The sequence below is a fragment of the Equus quagga genome, chromosome 2, assembly GCF_021613505.1.
Source record: "Equus quagga isolate Etosha38 chromosome 2, UCLA_HA_Equagga_1.0, whole genome shotgun sequence".
Lineage (NCBI taxonomy): Eukaryota > Metazoa > Chordata > Mammalia > Perissodactyla > Equidae > Equus > Equus quagga.
In genome coordinates this window covers 46,037,920-46,058,870 of record NC_060268.1, presented here as the reverse complement: position 1 = coordinate 46,058,870, position 20,951 = coordinate 46,037,920, and the positions used below count along the sequence as shown (strand labels likewise).

General features: G+C 41.8%; 1 protein-coding gene and 1 long non-coding RNA gene across 2 annotated transcripts in view; one reads left to right on the top strand and one right to left on the bottom strand.

Moving 5' to 3' along the window:
- Positions 1-2,524: 2,524 nt before the first annotated feature.
- Positions 2,525-20,951, bottom strand: part of SLC27A2 (solute carrier family 27 member 2) — a 46,410-nt gene continuing 27,983 nt past the window's right edge. The window contains exons 5-10 of the mRNA XM_046651765.1: positions 14,161-14,355; positions 10,136-10,226; positions 9,329-9,527; positions 7,599-7,696; positions 4,065-4,195; positions 2,525-2,987 (exon numbers count right to left, since the gene is read on the bottom strand). Coding sequence (XP_046507721.1) covers positions 2,811-2,987; positions 4,065-4,195; positions 7,599-7,696; positions 9,329-9,527; positions 10,136-10,226; positions 14,161-14,355 — 891 coding nt within the window. The 3' untranslated portion in view covers positions 2,525-2,810. The remainder of the gene's footprint in view (positions 2,988-4,064; positions 4,196-7,598; positions 7,697-9,328; positions 9,528-10,135; positions 10,227-14,160; positions 14,356-20,951) is intronic.
- LOC124234418 (uncharacterized) lies at positions 3,085-12,604 on the top strand. The gene is made up of 3 exons (XR_006887302.1): positions 3,085-3,258; positions 4,864-4,902; positions 12,088-12,604. It is a non-coding gene; the product is annotated as an uncharacterized LOC124234418 (long non-coding RNA).

The following is a 20,951-nucleotide window of genomic DNA, read 5'->3' as shown; positions in this document are numbered from 1 at the left end:
CTGATTCCATGTTTCCAAACAATACACTTGAAATCAGAGAACTATTGAATGATTTACATGGAGATAGCATATGTTTTAAAAAAATATTCATTTGTACTTTCAAATGAAGATGACTTGTACAGGTATTTCTATGGGCACAATTTCTCACCCTTTAAAAAGAGAAGAGTCTTGGGGCTGGCCCCGTGGCCGAGTGGTTAAGTTCGCGTGCTCCGCGGCAGGCGGCCCAGTGTTTCGTTGGTTCGAATCCTGGGCGCGGACGTGGCACTGCTCATCAGACCACACTGAGGCAGCGTCCCACATACCACAACTAGAAGGACCCACAACAAAGAATATACAACTATGTACCGGCGGGGCTTTGGGGAGAAAAAGGGAAAAATAAAATCTTTAAAAAAAAAAAAAAAAGAGAAGAGTCTTTAAAAAGTTGATTGTCTGTCACAGGTAATGGGTTATGCTGTTTACACATATGCAAACCCAGGTATTGGGATTCTGTGCTGGAACCTCTATCCCTCACAGTGGAGCTGTGGTATCTCAGTCACAGAGGGCTGGGGACGGGGGAGGCTGAGGAGGCCCTCAGGCTGGGACGGAGAGTTTCTAACTGGAAAGTCTAAAATGTGGCTCAAAGGTGATCAGGGCTCAGCAGGTTTTGGCTACTGGAAAACTAATGTTCTGGCTAAGGGTGTCAGTCCTGACCTCTCATCTGAAAAATGGCCCTGTGGGGGCCGGCCCAGTGGCACTGCAGTTAAGTTCGCACGTTCTGCTTCGGTGGCCTGGGGTTCGCTGATTCAGATCCCGGGTGCGGACACGGCAGTGCTTGGCAAGCCATGCTGTGGTAGGCGTCCCACATATAAGGTAGAGGAAGATGGGCACGGATGTTAGCTCAGGGCCAGTCTTCCTCAAAAAAAAAAAAAAAAAGAAAAGAAAAGAAGAGGTTTGGCAGCAAATGTTAGCTCAGGGCTAATCTTCCTCAAAAAAAAGAAAAAAAGGCCCTATGACATAGAACGATGTCACTGCTTTAAGAGAACCTCTGCTGACAACCGGGTTCACTTTCACAAGATTCCAGTAACACCACTGCACAATGTGATATTCTTAAAAACTAAGGTTGTGCTATCCCCCATCGCTCAGGTTGAAATTCTCCCTGGGAGATCAATAAAGCAAAGGCAGAAATACTCAGAATTTTGTGAAAATTCCCAAGCAATAATCATTTTAAATTACTGGCAAAATTCCCAAAGATGCAGTGACATCCAGAGTTTTCCTGACGCCCTCCTTAAGTCATTCATGCACGATAAGTGCTCAGGAAATGTTTATTGTTGGGCATCACGAGCGGGGGCAGGGATTCTGGTCATGACTCCTTAGGAGGCACCTAAAAGAGTGGAGAGAGTTTAAAAACTGTTTCTAGTATTGTGTTGGGTGGGGGGGTGGTGACCTCTCTTGTCATATATTATTGAGGATCCCTGCATATGTGTGCCTGGGGTCTTGGGTCTAAGCTGGGGGAGAATTGGGGCTCCTTGCCAGCTCCCGGTCATCTGAGGATGTCCTCTAGGAAAAGAAACTCCACCTCTTTTAGGGAGGCCGGGGTGAACTTGGGTCACACTTTCTGGATGTGGACTTTGTGACCATGATGCTCCTGGGGCCCTGGACAAGCTCTAGTTAGGAACATGTTGTCCTGAGTGCCGCCACCAAAGACCTGCTCCTGGAACGCTGTGTGTGCACATGCAGGGGTTAAGCAGTTCTACTCAGAAAAGGAGGTAGCTGAGTGTGAGGAGAAAGAGCCAGTCTGGAAGAGCTCCTCAAAGTTCACAAACCTTCCTGTGTCACAGGAGGGCCTGGCGTCCTTGACCAGGCTCTCTGGCAGGAGACTGGCGGTGGAGTGTAACCAGCTCAGGTCTGAAGAGCATGCGGGACTATGGGTGCTAACTGGAGATCTGGGACTTCTCCGGTACACAAATTTTGAGATTTTACATTTAAAAAACTGGGAGAGTCACATACTAGATTTCTGTTTTCTAAATTATCAGAAGATCCTGGAAGTACCTGAGCTGTACAGCCTTGTGACAATAATCAGCTGACTGAAGCGGAGTAGTGGCTGTCCCCAGGTTTGCCACATTCATTTGTGACCTGCTTCTCTCATCCACATTACCAATGTGAATCCTGAAGACACTTGAGTTTGCAGCCCTTGATGTAGCTCAAACATACTTACTGAACACCTTTTATGCACAGAACTCTGTTGCTATAGACTTAGGTTCCTTCAAAGACCATGGGTGGCATTATCACTCGTTGGATAATGATGCTTGTAGATAGTGGCCAGGATGCTATTAGGTGGGGAGAGCTGGCCTTACACTGGAGCTGGACTTCCATTGGGTTGCTCATGGTGACCCAACCCCCTCACCTCCCAACTCCTTGCCATTTTTTACCTAGAATGCCATTATCATTCTGGGTGGGGCACCTGTGGAAAGTTAGCAATGAGGCAGTCAGGCTCAGGGATTGCATTTAGAATATAGTCAAGAAAGAGAGAGTGCCATCTCATACATCGGTGTTCATCTATTTTATTACGATTTAAAAAAAAATATTGCCCTCCTTCTAACAAGCTTAGTTTGCAAACACAAACAGTAGGTGCAATCGGAAAACAGTTCTCTAAATCTTTTCACTTGCAAAGGTTCAGCCGTAACTAAAATAAGTCTCTCCTTATCAGTACACATCAAAAAAATAGCACCTCATAATCTTCAATCAAATTAAAGTTAGATTACATTAAGTGGCTGTACTAGGGCCAGTCAGTTTCTTTCTGGAAATAGTATGAGTTATCCTCCTGGGAATAGTCAGAGTTTCAGAGTGTTACCATATATGGCATTGTAAATGTCCTCAGTCAAAGGCACATACATTTCTGCTTTGTCTTCCAAGAAATACAAGGCATCTTTGATGACGGCAGGGTTAAAGCCCTCCTCCACGAGGGTCATTTTGCGGTGTTTAAAAGTTCCCGTGACCTCAATGGTGTCCTGAAAAACATCGAACGATCCACATTGCTGTAGTGTTTTGCAAACAGAGTAGGGTGCAGGGCAAGGGGAAAGGGTGGAGCAGGGGGACTGGCAACCCGTTGGCATCTGGCTCATTTGAGAGCTGTGAAAGTGAGTTTTGTATAATACTGATGCATCCTGTTTTCAGGCGGTCCTTTGTGGAGGTATTTTCCATTCCCTTAAAACTTTAAGATCACCTGTGGGGAGAGGGGAGCTGCCGACAGTGGAATGTGGCACAGAGGAGTCTTGCTTGGTGAGTTTCAGGTGTTACTGGACTATCCTGATTAATGGTGGGGTGGGCTAGGGGTCATCTACACCAGACAACTCTGTTTTTTCAGCCAGTTTGTCTGTTAGACTTGTTTTTTTTAGATTTGTCCATTAGATTTGTTTTTTATTCAATTAATAGGGGATGATCCGCAGAAATTTCAATTTTTACATCTCTCAGCCACCTCCTTGTAAAGCAAACGTAGGTGCTTTATGAAAATCAATAGAAATAACTCTATAAGCTAGCTATATCTGGTACCCTAACATTCTATCCTCAAGTCTTCAGCTCCAGAAGACTCAAAGAGCTCACAGAGCTCCAAGTCCAAAAGTGAGAGTGCTAAACTAAGTAAGGGGTTAACGTAAGGAAAAAAAAATCCCTCTGGCAGCGATAGTTAAGCCTTTGGTGGTTCCAACTGGCTAATGATGCCCAATTAAATTTCACACCATGGAAAGGTGTAGGACTTCAGTGGATTTTTCCATTCTTTAAAAGCCGAAACAACAAATAAGAGGGTGGAGCATTTCTAGCTTACCTGTCATACCTCCTCAAACACAGACTTTGTGAGTTATTCACTAATACGACTGCCAAATGAACTGGCCTGTCATTTTAGAGAGAAAGGGGTTATGATTTGGTTCCTGCTAGCTATATTTTCCGATATGTCTGCTTCCTTATTGAGCTTCCTGGAAAGGGTAATGAAAATTTGGCCAATGTGGTCACCATGGTAGAAAGGGAGGTGTTCCTTAAGAGACAGGTGTCTCCGAGAGAAGATAATTGAACCTGATAACCAGAGGTCTCACCTGTATTCTTAGAAACCTGGGCCTTGCATAACTGGGCAGGTAATCGACAACATGCTTAAAGAATTTCTTTCCATCAAATTCACGGTCTTCCTTTAGTTTGATCGAGGCCATGCCAATTCGACCTTCGTAACCTAGAAATAAAGTGAGAAAAAATTAGATGTGTTATAGCTATTTATTTTATTCATGATGCTCTGCTAGTTCAAAGAAGAATGGACAGAGACAACATTATAGCAGGGTTTCTTTAGGATAGTTGGAATTTTTTTTCCAATATATGTTGAAGTTATTCTAAAGTGAATATAATAATAATAATAATAATAGCTCTATAGTGACTGAATCTTTATTATATGCCAGGCCCTCTCCTAAGTGTGTTTTATGGACTATCTCATTTAACTCTTATAACAACCTTATGAAGAGGTACAAATGTCATCTCCATTTTGCAGATGAAGAAACTGAGGCTTGAAGACATTAAGAGACTTGCTCAAGTTCATGCAGCAAATACGAGGCAGTGTCAGAAATTGAATTGAGACAGACTGGCTCTAGAGCCTGTGCTTGTAACCGTCATCCTTCTTAACAGCCTAGATGAAAACACCCAAGTGAGAAACAGGTTGAACCAGTGGCTGACGAACTTTTTGTTTTGGATTCCAGTGAAAAGTCCTTGCTCCACCGTCAGGAATAACAGAGCTCAGGTTGTTCTTTAGGTTGCAATGCCAAGTCTGTTGCACTTCCAGGCACAAACACCACCTTTGAGACTTACTTATTTAATCAAGGTTCCTAATAGCTTTGCCTCTCTGCATTTCAGACAAGCTGCGGGACAGGAGGCCGAAGGCAAGGTGCAAGGGTGAGCTGTTTTGTGCCCTCCCGTCGATGCCCTCTAGTCCCAAGAGGCTGTGTTCCCTACAGAGAAAACGCGTCCTAATGGCTCTTTCTTCCCCATCAGGCAGGGCCGTAAGTGGAGAGGTGTTTAGAACAATTACCATTGTTTTCTTGTGAGGACTGTGGTAAATAGGCATTAATATATCTTCCACCTGATCGAGCAGACCCAGTGGGAGTCCAGGTCCACTTCCCTGAACTACTTAGCTGTAATCAGAGAGGAGGAAGGAGCCACCCTTTGTCACCTGGGCCCCAGCTTTCGAAATCTCTCCCATGGTGATTGTGTGTTTATCTATGGCTCTAAAGAAGGCAAAAAACAAGAGGAAAAATGAAAAGAAAGGAAACACACCCTTATATGATTTGTCTCTTATCTGAGGAAAGAAGGCAGGGCATCGGACCCTTTTTATCTAGGGGTCCCTGGAAGCTCTCTCAAAGGCACCTGTCTCAATCTATCTCCAAAAAGCTCCTTTTAGAACTAAGGCAGAGGCTGACGCAACAGAAATCTTCAGTGTCGACTGGCTTCTTGCTTCTTGCTCTAGCAGAGGCAATGCCCATCTGGGAGACAAATGGGCCTGTTGGGTCTCAGCTCTCTGCCCGTATCCCCAGAAGTTGGTTTGGAGCTAGTTCAGTTCCAGGGGGAAGGTTCCAGTCTACAGCAGTACTGGCCAGGGGTTCTCTAGAGCTGCACTGTCCAATATGGGAGCCACTGGTCACACGTGGCTATTAAAATTAACTATAATTAAGTAAAACGAAAAAAACAATTGCTTACTTGCACTAGCCACATTTCAAGTGCTCAGTAGCCATGTGGAGGATATTGGCTGCTATATTGGACACTGCAAATATAGAATATTTTCATCATTGCAGAAAGTTCTATTGAGAATAGAAAGTTCTAGAGAGTTATTGGGCAGTTCTGGTATGACACCTAGAAAAAGTCAACCCCATTTGAGGCCCAAACCTAGAAGTACCCTCCTGGTCCAAAGCTGAGATCTGTGGAGGCCTTGCTCAGCCCTCTGATACTGAGAATCACCCTTCTGGACTGACGCCTTAGCCTAGATAGACCTGCCGCATTTCTAGGCTGGAATGGGGCTGGTCTCTGCATGTGGGAGATCAGCCAGCAGCAGGTGTGGCATTGAGAATCACAGAATCTGAAAGCTGGGAGATACTTTAGAGTTCATCTCTAATCTTTCACTGCTGCAAGAATTCTCGTAGGATCCTAGGTGGACATCCAGCCTCTTTACAGGCCCCAGTTGGTAGGGTGTTCCCTACTTTAGAAGACAGCCCATTCTATTGTTGGTCCCTCTGGTTACAGTCAAATTCTCAGGCTAAAACTTGCTCCTGGTCATTTCAATCCATGGCTTTTGTTCTGTTTGCTGGAGCAACATGAACACACCTGGTCCTTGTTCCAAACATTTGAAAACTTCTCACCTCCTCTTCCTTGTTCTATTAGCAGTGGCTCCCAAACTTTACTGGTCATTAGCCTCACTTGGGAATTAAAAGAAAAGACATGAAGGGCCAGCCCGGTGGTGCAGTGGGTAAGTTTGCACGTTCTGCTTTGGCGGCCTGGGGTTCCCCAGTCTGAATCCTGGGTGCGGACCTACACACCACTTGTCAAGCCATGCTGGGGCTCTAACATCTAGAATTAAAATGATTTCTTTTCATGACAACCTTCATGTATATATTTGATAAATACATGTTTAGTATTTACATAGTTAAAATGAATTAGAGGCTGGGCCTGTGGCCTAGTGTTAACTTGCTCCGCTTCGGCGGCCCAGGGTTTCGCCAGTTCAGATCCTGGGGGTGGACATGGCACTGCTCATCAGGCCATGCTGAAGCGGTGTCCCACACAGCACAACCAGAGGCACCCACAACTAGATTATACAACTATGTCCTGGGGGACTTTGGGGAGAAGAAGAAGAAGAAAAAGAAAAACAAAAACAAAAAAAAGAAGATTGGCAAGAGATGTTAGCTCAGGTGCCAATCTTTAAATAAATAAAAAATAGAAAAATAAAATGAATTAATTTTCTTGACAAGCTTAACTGCAGGGCTGAAATGATCCTAATTTTAGTGATTTGCCTGAAGTCAAATAGCCAGCAGGTGTTGGAGCCAGGACCCAAAGTCAGACCGTGTCACTCCCCGCTCTGCCGGCAGCGGAGATCTGCAGATGAAGGGCTTGGTGATACCACTCCGCGTGATGATTTGGAAACTCAGTGGGGTGGGCTGGGGTCAGGAACCTGTTTAAAAGAGGAGTCTGGACAAAATCAGCTCCTTCTCAATTTTTTCTCCTAGCAACTGCACTTGCTCTTATTTGCATCTCTCCACTTAGAGACCAAGATACCATTTCCCAGCTCTCCAGCATGATGCATCTTTTCTCGAGGTGTGCCAAATGCAGCATGGGACCCTGCATCTCGGAGAGATCTGGCTTCCCTGAGAATCCAAGAGCAGCTGGGGAGCTGACCCACAGAGGAAGGCCCGGTTCAGATACACTGACTTGGCTGATTTATAATGGAAGAGAAACAGACGTAGGCCCTTACTCCCAGGTGGCTGAATGAGTCATTTGATCCTACAGCCAGCAGGAGAAAGGGATGACAAACTTTGCCCTGGGGTTAAAATCACGTTCAGTTACTGAATGGGTTTAGGCACAGGTTTATATTATCTTGTGTATACCTGGCACAGGTACTCCATAAACATTCGCTTCTTGGACAAAATCAACCAGTCCTATTATGTCAGCGACTTCAGTGGTGGCCACGTTTTCCCCTTTCCACCTAGAAGAAAATGCAAGGTTAGCAGAGGTCACTGATGGTCTCTGGCCCAGGTTGCAACGACAGAGAGCAGGTGTTTCTCCAGAACTCTGCGGTGTCACTGCATTTGTCTTTCTTCCCTGGGGCCCCACACTCTCCAACTTAGTTATAGGAGAGGCATCCTGCTTGAGGAATAAAAGACAAAAGGCGTAGACCTAAACAGTAAAACGTGGAATTTCAGTTTCGCCATGTGAAACAAGATACACAGAATGAATGTTCTTTTAAAACACAGGCTTGGCCTAAGAAAGGCACTAGAAATCAAAAATAGATCTCAATGACTTTCTGCTGGATTTAGGTCCCTCACTTTTCTCATTCACTAACTTTGGCTGCTATTTAATTCACTAAGTGAGCTTCTGTTTAATAGAATTTCATGCTTGTATTTCAGGGTCTCATGGCAATGAGAAAGCTTTTTTTTTTTTTAGGAAGATTAGCCCTGAGCTAACATCTGCTGCCAATCCTCCTCTTTTTGCTGAGGAAGACTGGCCCTGAGCTAACATCTGTGCCCATCTTCCTCTACTTTATATGTGGGACGCCTGCCACAGCATGGCTTGACAAGTGGTGCCATGTCCACACCCGGGATTCGAACTGGCAAACCCTGGGTCGCTGAAGCAGAATGTGTGAACTTAACCATTATGCCACTGGGCTGGTCCCTGAGAAAGCTTTTAATAAGAAAGAAAATATACTTTATTTGCAGGGAGACTATAATGTTAATACCAACCAGGTGCTAGTTCCCCACTTAATAAAGAGGTAAAATTTGTCTTACATTTAAAAACTCTTTATATCTCCCAGAAGTATCTTTTTAGTAACATGAAGCTGGCATAAAATAACAGTATGGATCCTGGGTCTTGGGATACTAGAGATGGAAGGAATCCTGAGGATCGTGGGGATCCTCATTTCATGGGTAAAGGAACTGAGGTTGAGAAAGATCACCTGCTTTGATAACGCTGCTGGTCAGGGATAGAGGGGAGCCTGGGAGCTCAGTTCTCCTCATTCATATCCATGCTCTTTCTACTACAGCCAGATAACTTCCATCCGTTCCTCATTCATTCATGCAAAAAGTAATTATGTGCATCAGGCACCGTGCTAGGAGCTTGGGGGTGAACAAGCAGACACAGGGTCTGGGCTCAGTGAGTTAACACAGGAAGGAAGCTGATTAAACCAAAGCGTCCTGAGGCTGGAGGATCATATTCCTGTTGGGAATTAATTTCATGGTCCATTACAATGACTTTCAAACTTCATTGTGCCGACCTGGGGGTTTTGTGGGAAACCACTTGGTTGAGGATGGAGAGTGGGAGGGAGGGGAGCAGCTGGGGGCTTGGAACCCTTCACCTCCTCTTCAACAATATCAGCACCACGTTAATATGCATTTGATTTTATCTGAAGAAAAGCCCCATGATTGGAAACAGTGTGAAAACTCCCTGGCTGTCCCAAGAATGACCAGTACCAACTGAGGAGAAACGAGAGGAATTGGACAGATGAAGCTATTTAGGTTCCAAAAATCAGATGCAGGTTTTCTGTCCTATTTTCATCTGGTTTTGTTCAACCCAGTGCTTGTGCTTGTGTTTGTTTTTGGCTCAATAATTCAGAGAAACTAACCGGAATGTATCTCCAACTCTGTCGTGGAAGTGGATGAAATTTTCTTGGTCAATCATTAAGAGATCTCCAGTGTTGAAATAGACGTCTCCTTTCTTAAAGACATCTCTCAGTTTTTTCTTCTCTGTCTGAGCCTTTCCTCCAGCATAGCCGCTAAATGGTGCCAGTTGTGTAATTCTGCCAATCAGGAGTCCAACTTCACCTAAGACAGACGGATGGGAATTGTTAACTTATGTGCTAGCAGTAGGCACATTTTATTATTAACCTTTTCTTAAAATGAATGCCATACAACCTACTGGCCACAAGCTGACTGCAGGAAGTGTTGTTTTCCATGCACATGTACCCGTCCATCCACACACATCATAGACACACAGGTATGTGCCACACACAGTACATTATTCTATATGGCCACACATTTGTGATTTTTTAAGGCTAATCTTTTAGTGAATAATGATGTACACACTTAATTAGACAAATGCACAGTAGTTTAAGCTGAAAGGTAAAGACTCCCTAAAACTAACTATAGTTTTTACAATCATAATTACATATCTCTTCCTACAAAATGCTTATCTCATAATCAAGAAGTTGTGAAGCTAGGTTTCAAACTATAATTATGTTACATGTAGTGGTAAATTAGTACCTTTGGGAATTTCTGTAACTGTTTCTGAGAGTACAAACATAAACCCCTTTTCTTCCCACTCTGATAAATTTTGCCATACTGTTCATTTTAGCAATGACATATTAGTTCTTAATAATCACTTGGTGAAGGTAAAGCAAGGCACAGGTTCACTGAACACAAATCCACTGTACCTTTGGGAACTTTGATGCAATATCCATTTGCATCTCGGACAGGTTCATCTTTCTCCACATCATATTTAATCAGTTCATAATTTATGATTTTCTAGAAAAATTAAAACATATCATTTTGAACACACATTCTTTCACAATTTTTTCTTTTTTATTGTGGTATTGCACACATAAAGGATACAAAGTACACATATCCTAAGTGTACAGCTTGATGAGTTTTTACATATGCATACACCCATGTAGCTACAACCCACATGACGATATGAAACATTTTCATTACCTTAAAATGTCGCTTCTTACCCCTTTCTGTCAAATTAACCATTATTGTGACTTTTATCACCATCAATGTCTTAAACTTCAAATAAATGAAATAAATAGATGCCTCTGTATCTGCTTCTTTTGCTCAACATAACGTCTGTGATATTCATCCATCCATACTGGTATTTGTTTCAGTGGTTTATTTTTTGTTCCTATGCAATTTTCCTTGCATGGATATACTACAATTTATTTATCTCTTCTCCTGTTAAGGAGCATTTGGATTGTTTCCAGTTTTGGACTATTAAAACTAAAGCTATGACCATTCTCACACATATTTTTGGTGGACAAATCACAAGTTGGGTTTTAAAAATCTTGTATAACCTTAATATGCCACTGTTAGATGTCTCCCATTTCCAGGGACACATTCTCCAATGTACTTAAGGATCAGTAGTATAATTATTTCATGTCCATGGCTATAAAGTTATTAAAACTCCATCATATTTCATATATACTATAATTCAATGGCGTAAGAATTTAAATTCATGTAATTCAGTAAGAGCAATAAGTATATTATTTTCTCTATTGACAGAAAATGCAAATATGACAGTATTTAGATGTAATTACTAGCCATTATTGCTGTGTCCATTTCAAATTTGTATTCAGGTCTATATCACAAATTAACCAATCATACGCTTTGATAGTAGCAGACAACCATTAAAAACCAAGTAGCATTCACGGTCGACAAATGTAGATCTCGTCTATTTGCAAGAATGTAGAAAATCTGGGGGTGGTAGCCAATGCTGCTTTCCGCATCAGTTGAAGGGACATCTTCCTTTTTCTTTTTTTTAGTTTTTTGAAAAATATGGTTTTGTTTAAAGTAGAAAAACTGACAATAAAACATGGCAATCTTGGATGAGAAGCAAAGATCTCGTTATATACAGCACCAGCTTCTAAGGTCCTCAGGTTTGGTTTAAAACAAAAACTTCCTTTCAATTCATCTTTCTGAGGATCAACAGTAACAACGCAGATAGCTTGCACCATGCCTCAACTCAGCTTTCTGCCCTCTCTTGTTCTGAACTGCATTTAGCCTGGGTCTCTAAGGTTTGAGCTACTACAGGTTGGACTGAAGCTAACTAGAGAAGACTGACCCTCTCCACAGCAGGTCCAGAGTGGGGTAGGAAATAGATTCTTGGTCTGTAGTGGAGCTGCCCAGTAGAATTTTCTGTGATGGTGGAAATGTTCTATATGTGTACTGCTCAACATGGTAATCACTAAATATATGTGGCTACTGAGTACTTGCAATGTGGCTAGAGCCACATTGAGAGCTGAATTACAAACTTTATTGACATAATTTCAATTTAAATCGTCATGTGTAGCTAGTGGCTACTGTATTAGACAGCTCAGGTGTGGAGCACAGAGCAGAGACCTGTAAAGTGTAGCTTGGCTGTCATTATCAGAGAGGTTCTTTGGACTCAGGAACGCCTTATGATCAGGCCAGAATATAAGGAATGGCATGACAATAATTATTACAGCTAACAATTATTCAGGGCTCTTACATGATAGGCATTAGGCTATATCCTCTAAGGGTTTTTTCATAAGTATTTAATTTAAACCTTTCAACACTCCTTTTCCCTTAAAACACTGAGTTTGGGCCAGGCACTGGGCTCTATATTTTCTCTTTTATCTCTGTTTTACAGATGGTGAAATTGAGGTCGAAGGAACATAAAGTGACTTGCTCAGGGTCACTTAGCTAGTATGTGATGGTGATGCAATTTGAGCTCGAGAGCCAGACGTCTTATGCACACGGATTACAGCCCTCTGTCCTCTGCTGGTCAGTCCCTGGGGACACAGGTTGCTTGGGAGCCCCGGTGTGGCTGTTTCATGGCCAGGCGGGATGGGCTGCTAGAGGCATACTGACAGCAGTGACTGCTCAAGCCAGTGGAGGCTCAGTATTCGCTGCTTCTTCCTGGAATTTTGCATACTGGTGGTCATCTGGAAGGCTGACTGCTCAAGCACGAAAAAGGCAAAGAAATTGTCTGGAGACCCCAGGCAATAAAATGAATGAGAGGGAAAAGAGACTGCTATGTGATTTGGCTTAAAAATTAGAAATACCAATTATATATCTGAAGAGCGGTTAATATACAAAATATATAAAGAACTCCTCTAACTCAAGACTGAAAAAACAAACAATCCAATTAAAAAATGGGCAAAGGATCTGAACAGACATTTTCCCAAAGAAGATATACAGATGGCCAACAGGCACATGAAAAGGTACTCAACATCCCTAATCATCAGGGAAATGCAAATCAAAACCACAGTGAGATATCATCTCACACGTGTTAGAATGACTATTATCCAAAACACAAGAAATAATAAGTGTCGGTGAGGATGTGCAGAAAAGAAAACCCCTGTGCACTGTTAGTGGGAATGTAAATTGGTACAGCCACTATGGAAAAGCATATGGAGGTTCCTCAAAAATTAAAAATGGAACTACTATATGATCCAACAATTCCACTTCTGGGTATTTATCCAAAGGAAATGAAAACACTAACTTGAAAAGATATCTGCACCCCCATGTCCGTAGCAGCACTATTCACAATAGCCAAGACATGGAAACAACCTAAGTGTCTATTGATGGACGAATGGATAAAGAAGATTCGTATATATATATACAATAGAATATCATTCAGCCACAAAAAGAAGGAAATCTTGCCATTTGTGACAACATGGATCGAGTTTGAGGGCATTATGCTAAGTGAAATAAGTTAGACAGAGAAAGACAAATACCAGATGATCTCACTTATATGTGGAATATAGATTAAAAAAATGAACTCATAGATACAGAGAACAGATTGGTGGTTGCCAGAGGCCAAGGGTGAGGGGTGAGTGAAATGGGTAAAGTTGGTCAAAAGGTACAAACTTCCAGTTACAAAATAAATATCTCCTGGGGATGTAATGTACAGCATTGTAACAATAGTGAATAATACTGTATTGTATATTTGAAAGTTGCTCAGATAGTAGATCTTAAAAGTTCTCATCACAAGAGACAAAAATGTGTAACTATGTGAGGTGATGGATGTTCACTACACTTACTGTGGTGATCATTTTGCAACATATACAAACCTCGAATCATTATATGGTACACTTGAAATTAATGTAATGCTATATGTCAATTACATCTCAATTAAAAAAATAAGAAATACCTTTCTGGTGGAGTCACTAGGTGAACACAAATGTTCACAAGATCCGAGAACTGGGGTGCATCCCAGTTCTCTCAAAGGTCTAGAGAGTGGTTCTTAACCCTGGCTAAACAGCTTTTAAAAAAACACTGATGACTGGGCCTCACCGCAGGACAACCGAATCCAAAGCTTGGAGGGTGGGGCCCTGCACTGGATATATAGAAAGTTCTCCAGGTGATTATGACGCACAGCACCGTGAAGGGGAAATACGCTGTGTCACAGTGTACGGTAAACTTATGAAACTGGGAAACTTTAGGAGTTTTATCATATGCAGGTATAAATGGCATCATGAAGACTTCACATAAGTTGCAGATGAAAAAGGCATAGTGGGTTGTTATTCACAGAAATTAAGGTTTTTAACTTCGAGCACCCTGTCTTTTTGAGGTCATTGTCACAGAGAAGGAGCAAAGCCTCCCCTGGTGATAGGAATGGGACACGGCTCTGATGCTTCATGAATTTCCAATAATTATATCATCACGATGTATCTTTTAAGAAATCTCCAGATATGCTCTCATTTTTCAACGTACTTACCCTCAGTAGGTAGTTTACTCTTCCAACAGCACCAATTTTTCTTGTATAATTCATAAAGGCGACATTGCCTTCGGTGGCAGCATAGAACTCCTGAATGTCAATGTCTCCAAATCTCTTAATAAATTCTCTCCACACATCTCCTCGCAAGCCATTTCCCAATGCCAGTCTCACTTTATGATCACGATCATTTGGTTTCTGCAGTAGAAGGAGGAGACCAAATCGAAACATCTCTGGAGCCTGTACTTACATATTAATCTTTGCTTTTATGTTTCTACATATTTCTGTTGGTTATGAATTCACCTGAGTGCATGCCTTTTCTGTCCCCTCCACACACAACTCCCTCTTCCTTCCCAACACATGCAGTGTGGACCAACAGCTAGCACTCTGATTTAATAACCAAAGGCTTGGATTTTCCCAGTTTGATTTTTAAGAGGCAAGGTGAGACAATTTGACGGAACTAAGTGATGCCAACATTTAATCCACATCCAATCTGAAGTTAGAATAACGTGTTGATTGTTTTGTTGATGGAGCTGGTGAGTCTCAGTGAATTTCCAGAAAGGAGGGGCCCCATGGGAAAGATCTGTGGAGACTGACACAATCTGAAGAACCACCTCCACTTGACGATGAAGAAGAAAACTGGGAGCACAGTGCAAGGAGAGAGAAAGAATAATTTCCCACAGTCATTAAAGAGCAATACTGTTAGGGCCTGGGGGGGACTGAAGAGAAGACTCTAGATCACGCCCTCACATAACAGGTAGAACTGGAGGTCACAAGACCAGGTAAAGCTGAACCAAGACAATGAAACTGTCCCAATGGGATGTGAAGGGGAAGAGAGGGAGGAAGCTGGCTCCCAGTTGTCTTAGGTGGCCTAGGAGGAATATGCTTTATTACAAATAAAAATCACAAAGGAAATTCTGTTGGTTTTTTTTTTTTTTTTTTGGTGAGGAAGATGGTTCCTGAGCTAATCTTCCTCTCCTTTGTGTGTGGGATGCTGCCACAGGATGGCTTGATGAGCAGTGGGTAGGTCCATGCCCGGGATCTGGATCTGAACCTGCGAACCCTGGGCTGCCGAAGCGGAGCACACATAAACACCACGGGGCTGGCCCCAGCAAAAGGTGTTTTGAATGTAAGAACTGAAAGGAGAGCTTGTGTTAGCAAGAGGGGTGGGGTTGGGACCAGCTTGCTTCCCATTCAACCATAATCACTTATGAGGCCCCTACAAATATGTCCAAACCATGGAAATTTTAATGATATTTTGTACAGTATTAATGAGGCAATTTACGTCCTCCAGGAGATCACAGGCTGGTTGGAGAAAAAGGTAAATAAATAAGTATAATTTTAACTTGCAAATTTGGTGACTCTAACCTTTACTCCAAGAGAAAACAGAATGGAATGGGGTAACAGTGCTAGGTAACTAGGACTCTCCTCTCACATCAAATATTAATTTCTTTGATGGAACAGCAACTTGCTTAAAAGAGCAAATGTTCTAAGGAGCATTTTCTACATTATTTCCTACTCTGTGAAGTCACTGCGAAGTGATTTTGGAATAAGATTCCTTCTTTGAAAAGAACTGTTCTGAGAGAGAGGCTGGCAGCTCTCTGATAAGGGGGAGGGCCTTTGATGTGGCAGTTAAAAACCAAACCAAAACAAACCTTGCATTGGTTTCCACTCAAGAGGAGCCAAGGAGCCAGGGGGACAGCTTGTATGCCTTTCATTCTTAAGTAGCTCCTTGGTCAAGACTAGGAGGTGAAGCTCTTTCAGGAGTCCTAACTGAAGACGTGGACAGATACTGGTCACTGACAAAAACTGGGCCCCTGGAGCAGACTTTCTGAGGAGGAAACGTGTAGAGAGAGACCAGGGGCCCCATACCAGCGGTTCTTAAGCAGGGTGCTCAGGCCCCAAGAAGCCTTTTGAACTTGCACGAACTTGCACGACTGCAGACATTCTCACTGAGTGGGAATCTGTTCTCTGATTAAGCTCCCTGGGTCCAAAGGTCACTGAATCTATTCCCTTTTATAATTACCAAGTGCCTATCAGGGTCGGGGGAAAGCATCATTCTGGTTTGCCAGGGCCAGGCTTGGCTTATGCTTGTTGTCCCGATGTGGTTATCACTCTCAAGTGTCCCCATCTGGATGGTGAATTGTAGGGTCACCCCGTCCCTTAAGGCACTATTCTCAGTAAGGATCGTCAGCTTTTCAGAGATCATCCTTGCCTCCCACACTGCCGTCCCTCACTGCCACTCTGGGAATAAAACTTCACAAATATTTGAAGAATACTTATTCTTACTTACAAATAAATGCCCTGATCTGGGGTTTGCCTGCTCCCAGGCCTGCGTGAGATGCTCCAAAGTAGCATTCTGACATGTAAATCCGAGACCTTACTTATCCCATATGTAGCCCACGATCACCCATTTAGCTCATTTCTTCGTCCCAGTGGTGGTGAAAATCTCTCTCCCCCATTAGACTGTAAACTCATTTAAGGCCAAACCTCTCTCTCTGTCACCCACAGAGCCGGACCTGTGCTTTGCATATGTGCAATCGCTGCAGTGAAAGAAGAAATAAGCTCCACCGGGAAACCCCCAAGTTCCCGGTCCAACAGTTAATGGCAAGGACATGGGCACAAGGGCAGGGATTAGGGTGCGGGAGGCCACAGGTGCCTGGGTGTGTGGGCGGCTGGCCAGCCTCACAGGTGCAGCTGTCACCTGCAGGTGGCATGTAGCTGGGCTCATAGTCACAATACCATGGGCTCAGTTTTCATTATGAGCTGAGGGATCTTGTTACACCAGCAGAAGGGATTAAGGCTATAGGCTGGAAATGTTTGTGGACACCAAATGGAGATCCTGGAGCCTTCTGAGATGTCTGGTTCTCAGCTAAACTTTCACTCACCAGTGGCTAAGAGGACCGGGGGGCTTCAATTTTCCTTTCCCACAGGACAGAGTGTTTCCTAATGACGAGAGCCACTCCTCAAAGGAGCTGTATTTTAGGTGAAGACTCACTTGCTCATTACTCTTTAACAAGGATCAAACTTTCCATTCCATGTTGGAAGTGAGGTCAATCCCACCTGGGAGGCTTCCATCCACACTGGGATTAGATGGCGGATGAAGGGTGAGAAGTCAGGGCCATCAGAGAGGAATGTAGGGCACCCGGTAATTAGAGGAAGCAGAAAACGTTTTCTGGGGTCTTTGCTATGTGTCAGGCATGGAACCTGCATGATCTGACTTAAGGTTCTAAGGAATCCTACTGAAACATGAGCAGTGATAAAGTATTTGCTTCATATTACACTTGAGAAAATGTAGCCTTGAGTAGCTTAAAATAATTTGCCCAGGATCACACAGGTAGCAACACAGTTGCTCCAAGATTCAAATCCAAATCTATGTGACTTCGGAGAGCACTCTTTTCCTTAATTAAAAAAAAAAAAATGACACTCACATAGTTTAAGAATCAACTAGCACTGAAAGGCTTTCAAATGAAGAACGCTCCTATTCCACTCACCTGTCTTCATCTTTGCCATCAGTTTACGACCCAGATGCAGACACTTTTAACCCCTGTACGTGTTTCTTCTTATTTCCATATTTCTAAATTAAATGCTTATATCACTATCTTTTGATTCAACATTTTTAGCTGTTATTTATTGATTTCCTGTTGTGCTAGATGAGGATTAAGCTCTCTCCCATTTTTCCAGTATCACAATTTTTTGGTTAAATCAATATTCAATGCTCACATTATTCTGCCCGTGATATACCACTGATGAGCCAAGAAATATACTATGAACAACTTCTTGAACAAATGTTTGTTTTTCCTGGAATTTTAACTGCCTGCCTGCCCATTTGCTTCATTTTTGTAGTTTCTATTTGTAGGTCTTTCTTCACGCTTCAACGGCCTCTAAATACAATGTGCCTCACGGTGAAATCTATCAGACCACGCAATTTCCTTTTTCCCATCGTGCTTCCTTTTATCCTTCTGCTCCAATCTGGATGAGTTCACCTCTCTTTCCTGGCTCCTGTGTCTTCTGCTCTCTTTTTTCACTCTCCTAGTTGGATGGAATTTTCTCTAGTAACTTCCAAAAGGACGGTATATAGGAGGTAAGTTTTTTTTGAGACTTTGAACGTCTGAAAATATTTTTACTTTATACTTGATCAACAATTTGGTTGGATATAGAATTCCGGATAAGCAATAGTTTTTACTTAGAATTTTGAAGGCACGGCTCCTTTCTCTTCCAGCTTGCAGTGTTGCTGTTGGCAAGTCAAATGTTGTTTATTTTTTTTACCAACGAACTTTTTAAGTTTATTTGGTATTGTACTTTATTAAGCAATCCATTTTTAAAAAAATTGAGGTAACATTGGTGTATAACATTATATAAATTTCAGGTGTACATCATTATATTTCATTTTTTCTGTGTAGATTACATCATGTTCACCACCGGAAGACTAATTACCACTATCACCATACACATGAGAAAATCACCCCTTTCACTCTCCTCGCTCCCCGCTTCCCCTCTGGTAACCACCAATCCAATCTCTGTCTCTATGTGATTGTTTGTTATTGTTTTTATCTTCTATTTATGAGTGAGATCATACGGTATTTGACTTTCACCCTCTGACTTATTTCGCTTAGCATAATACCTTCAACGTCCACCCATGTTGTCACAAATGGACAGATTTCATCTTTTTTATGGCATAGTAGTATTCCATTGTGTATATATACCACATCTTCTTTATCTATTTGTGCCTTGATGGGCACCTAGGTTGCTTCCAAATCTTGGCTATTGTGAATATTGCCACAATGAACATAGAGGTGCATACATCTTTATGCATTCATGTTTTCATGTTCTTTGGATAAATACCCAGCAGTGGAATAGTTGGATGGTATGGTTGTTCTATTCTTAATTTTTGAGGAATATCCATACTGTTTTCCATAGTGGCTGCATCAGCTTACACTCCCACTAGCAGTGTATGAGAGTTCCCTTTTTTTCACATCTTCTCCAACACTTGTTATTTCTTGTCTTGTTAATTATAGCCATTCTGATGGGTGTGAGGTGATATATCGTAGTTTTGACTTGCATTTCCCTAATAATTAGTGATGTTCAACATCTTTTCATATGCCTATTGGCCATCTGTATATCTTCTTGGGAAAAATGTCTATTCAGATCTTTTGGCCACTTTTTAAATGGGTTGTTATTTTTTTGTTGTTGAGATACGTATGAGTTCTTTATATATTTGGATATTAACCCCTTATCAGATATATGATTTGCAATTGGTTCCCAATTGGTATGTTGTCTTTTTGTTTTGTTGATGGTTTCCTTTGCTGTGCAGAAGCTTTTTAGTGTGATGTAGTCCCTTTTTTTTTATTGTTTCCCTTGCCTGGTCAGACATGGTACTTGAAAATATGCTGGTAAGACCAACGTCAAAGAGTGTACTGCCCATGGTTTCTTCTAGAAGTTTCATGGTTTCAGGTATTACATTCAAGTCTTTAATCCATCTTGAGTTAATTTTTGTGTATGGTGTACTTTCATTCTTTCGCATGTGGCTGTCCAGTTTTCCAAGAAGCATTTATTGAAGAGACTTTCCTTTCTCCATTGTATGTTCTTGGCTCCCTTGTCGAAAATTAGCTGTCCATAGATGTGTGGGTTTATTTTTGGGCTCCCGATTCTGTTCCATTGATCTCTGTGTCTGTTTCTGTGCCAGTACAATGCAGTTTTGATTACTTTGGCTTTGCAGTATATTTTGAAATCAGGGAGTGTGATACCTCCAGCTTTGTTCTTTTTTCTCAGGATTCCTTTGGCTATTTGGGATCTTTTGTTGTTCCATATAAATTTTAGGATTCTTTGTTCTATTTCTGTGAAATTGTAGATTTTCTGTGAAATCTGTATGGACATTTTAACTATGTTAATTCTTCCAATTCAAGAACACAGCAGATCTTTCCATTTCTTTGTGTCTGTTTCAATTTATTTCAACAATATGTTATAGTTTTCAGTGTACAGGTCTTTCACCTCTTTGGTTAAATTTATTTGTAGGCATTTTATTCTTTTTCTTGCAATTGTAAATGGGATTGTTTTCTTAATTTCTCTTTCTGTTACTTCATTGTTAGGGTATAGAAATGAAACTGATTTTTGTATATTGATTTTGTATCCTGCAACTTTACTGTATTCATTTATTATTTCTAAAATTTTTTTTGTGGCTTCTTTAGGGTTTTCTATATATAAAATCATGTCATCTGCAAATAGTGATAATTTCACTTCTTCCTTTCCAGTGTGGATCGCTTTTATTTCTTTTTCTTGCCTGATTTCTCTGGCTAGGACTTCCATTACTATGTTAAATAAGAGTGGCAAAAGTGGGCATCCTTGTCTGGTTCCTGTTCTTAGAGAGATAGCTTTCAGTTTTTCTCCACCGAGTATGGTATTAGCTGTGAGTTTGTCACACATGGCCTTTATTATGTTGAGGTACTTTCCTTCTATGTCCATTTTATTCAGAGTTTTTATCAATCATGGATGCTGTATCTTGTCAAATGCTTTCTCTGCATCTATTGAGATGATCATGTGGTTTTTATTCTTCATTTTGTTAATATGGTGTATTACATTGATTGATTTGCGGATGTTCCTGCATTCTTGGAATGAATCCCACTTGATCATGGTATATGATCTTTTTAATGTATTGTCTTCAATTTGCTAATATTTTGTTGAGGATTTTTGCATCGATGTTCATCAGTGATAGTGGCCTGTAATTTTCTGTTTTGTGTTGTCCTTGTCTGGTTTTAGTATCAGGGTAATGTTGGCCTCATAGAACGTGTCAGGAA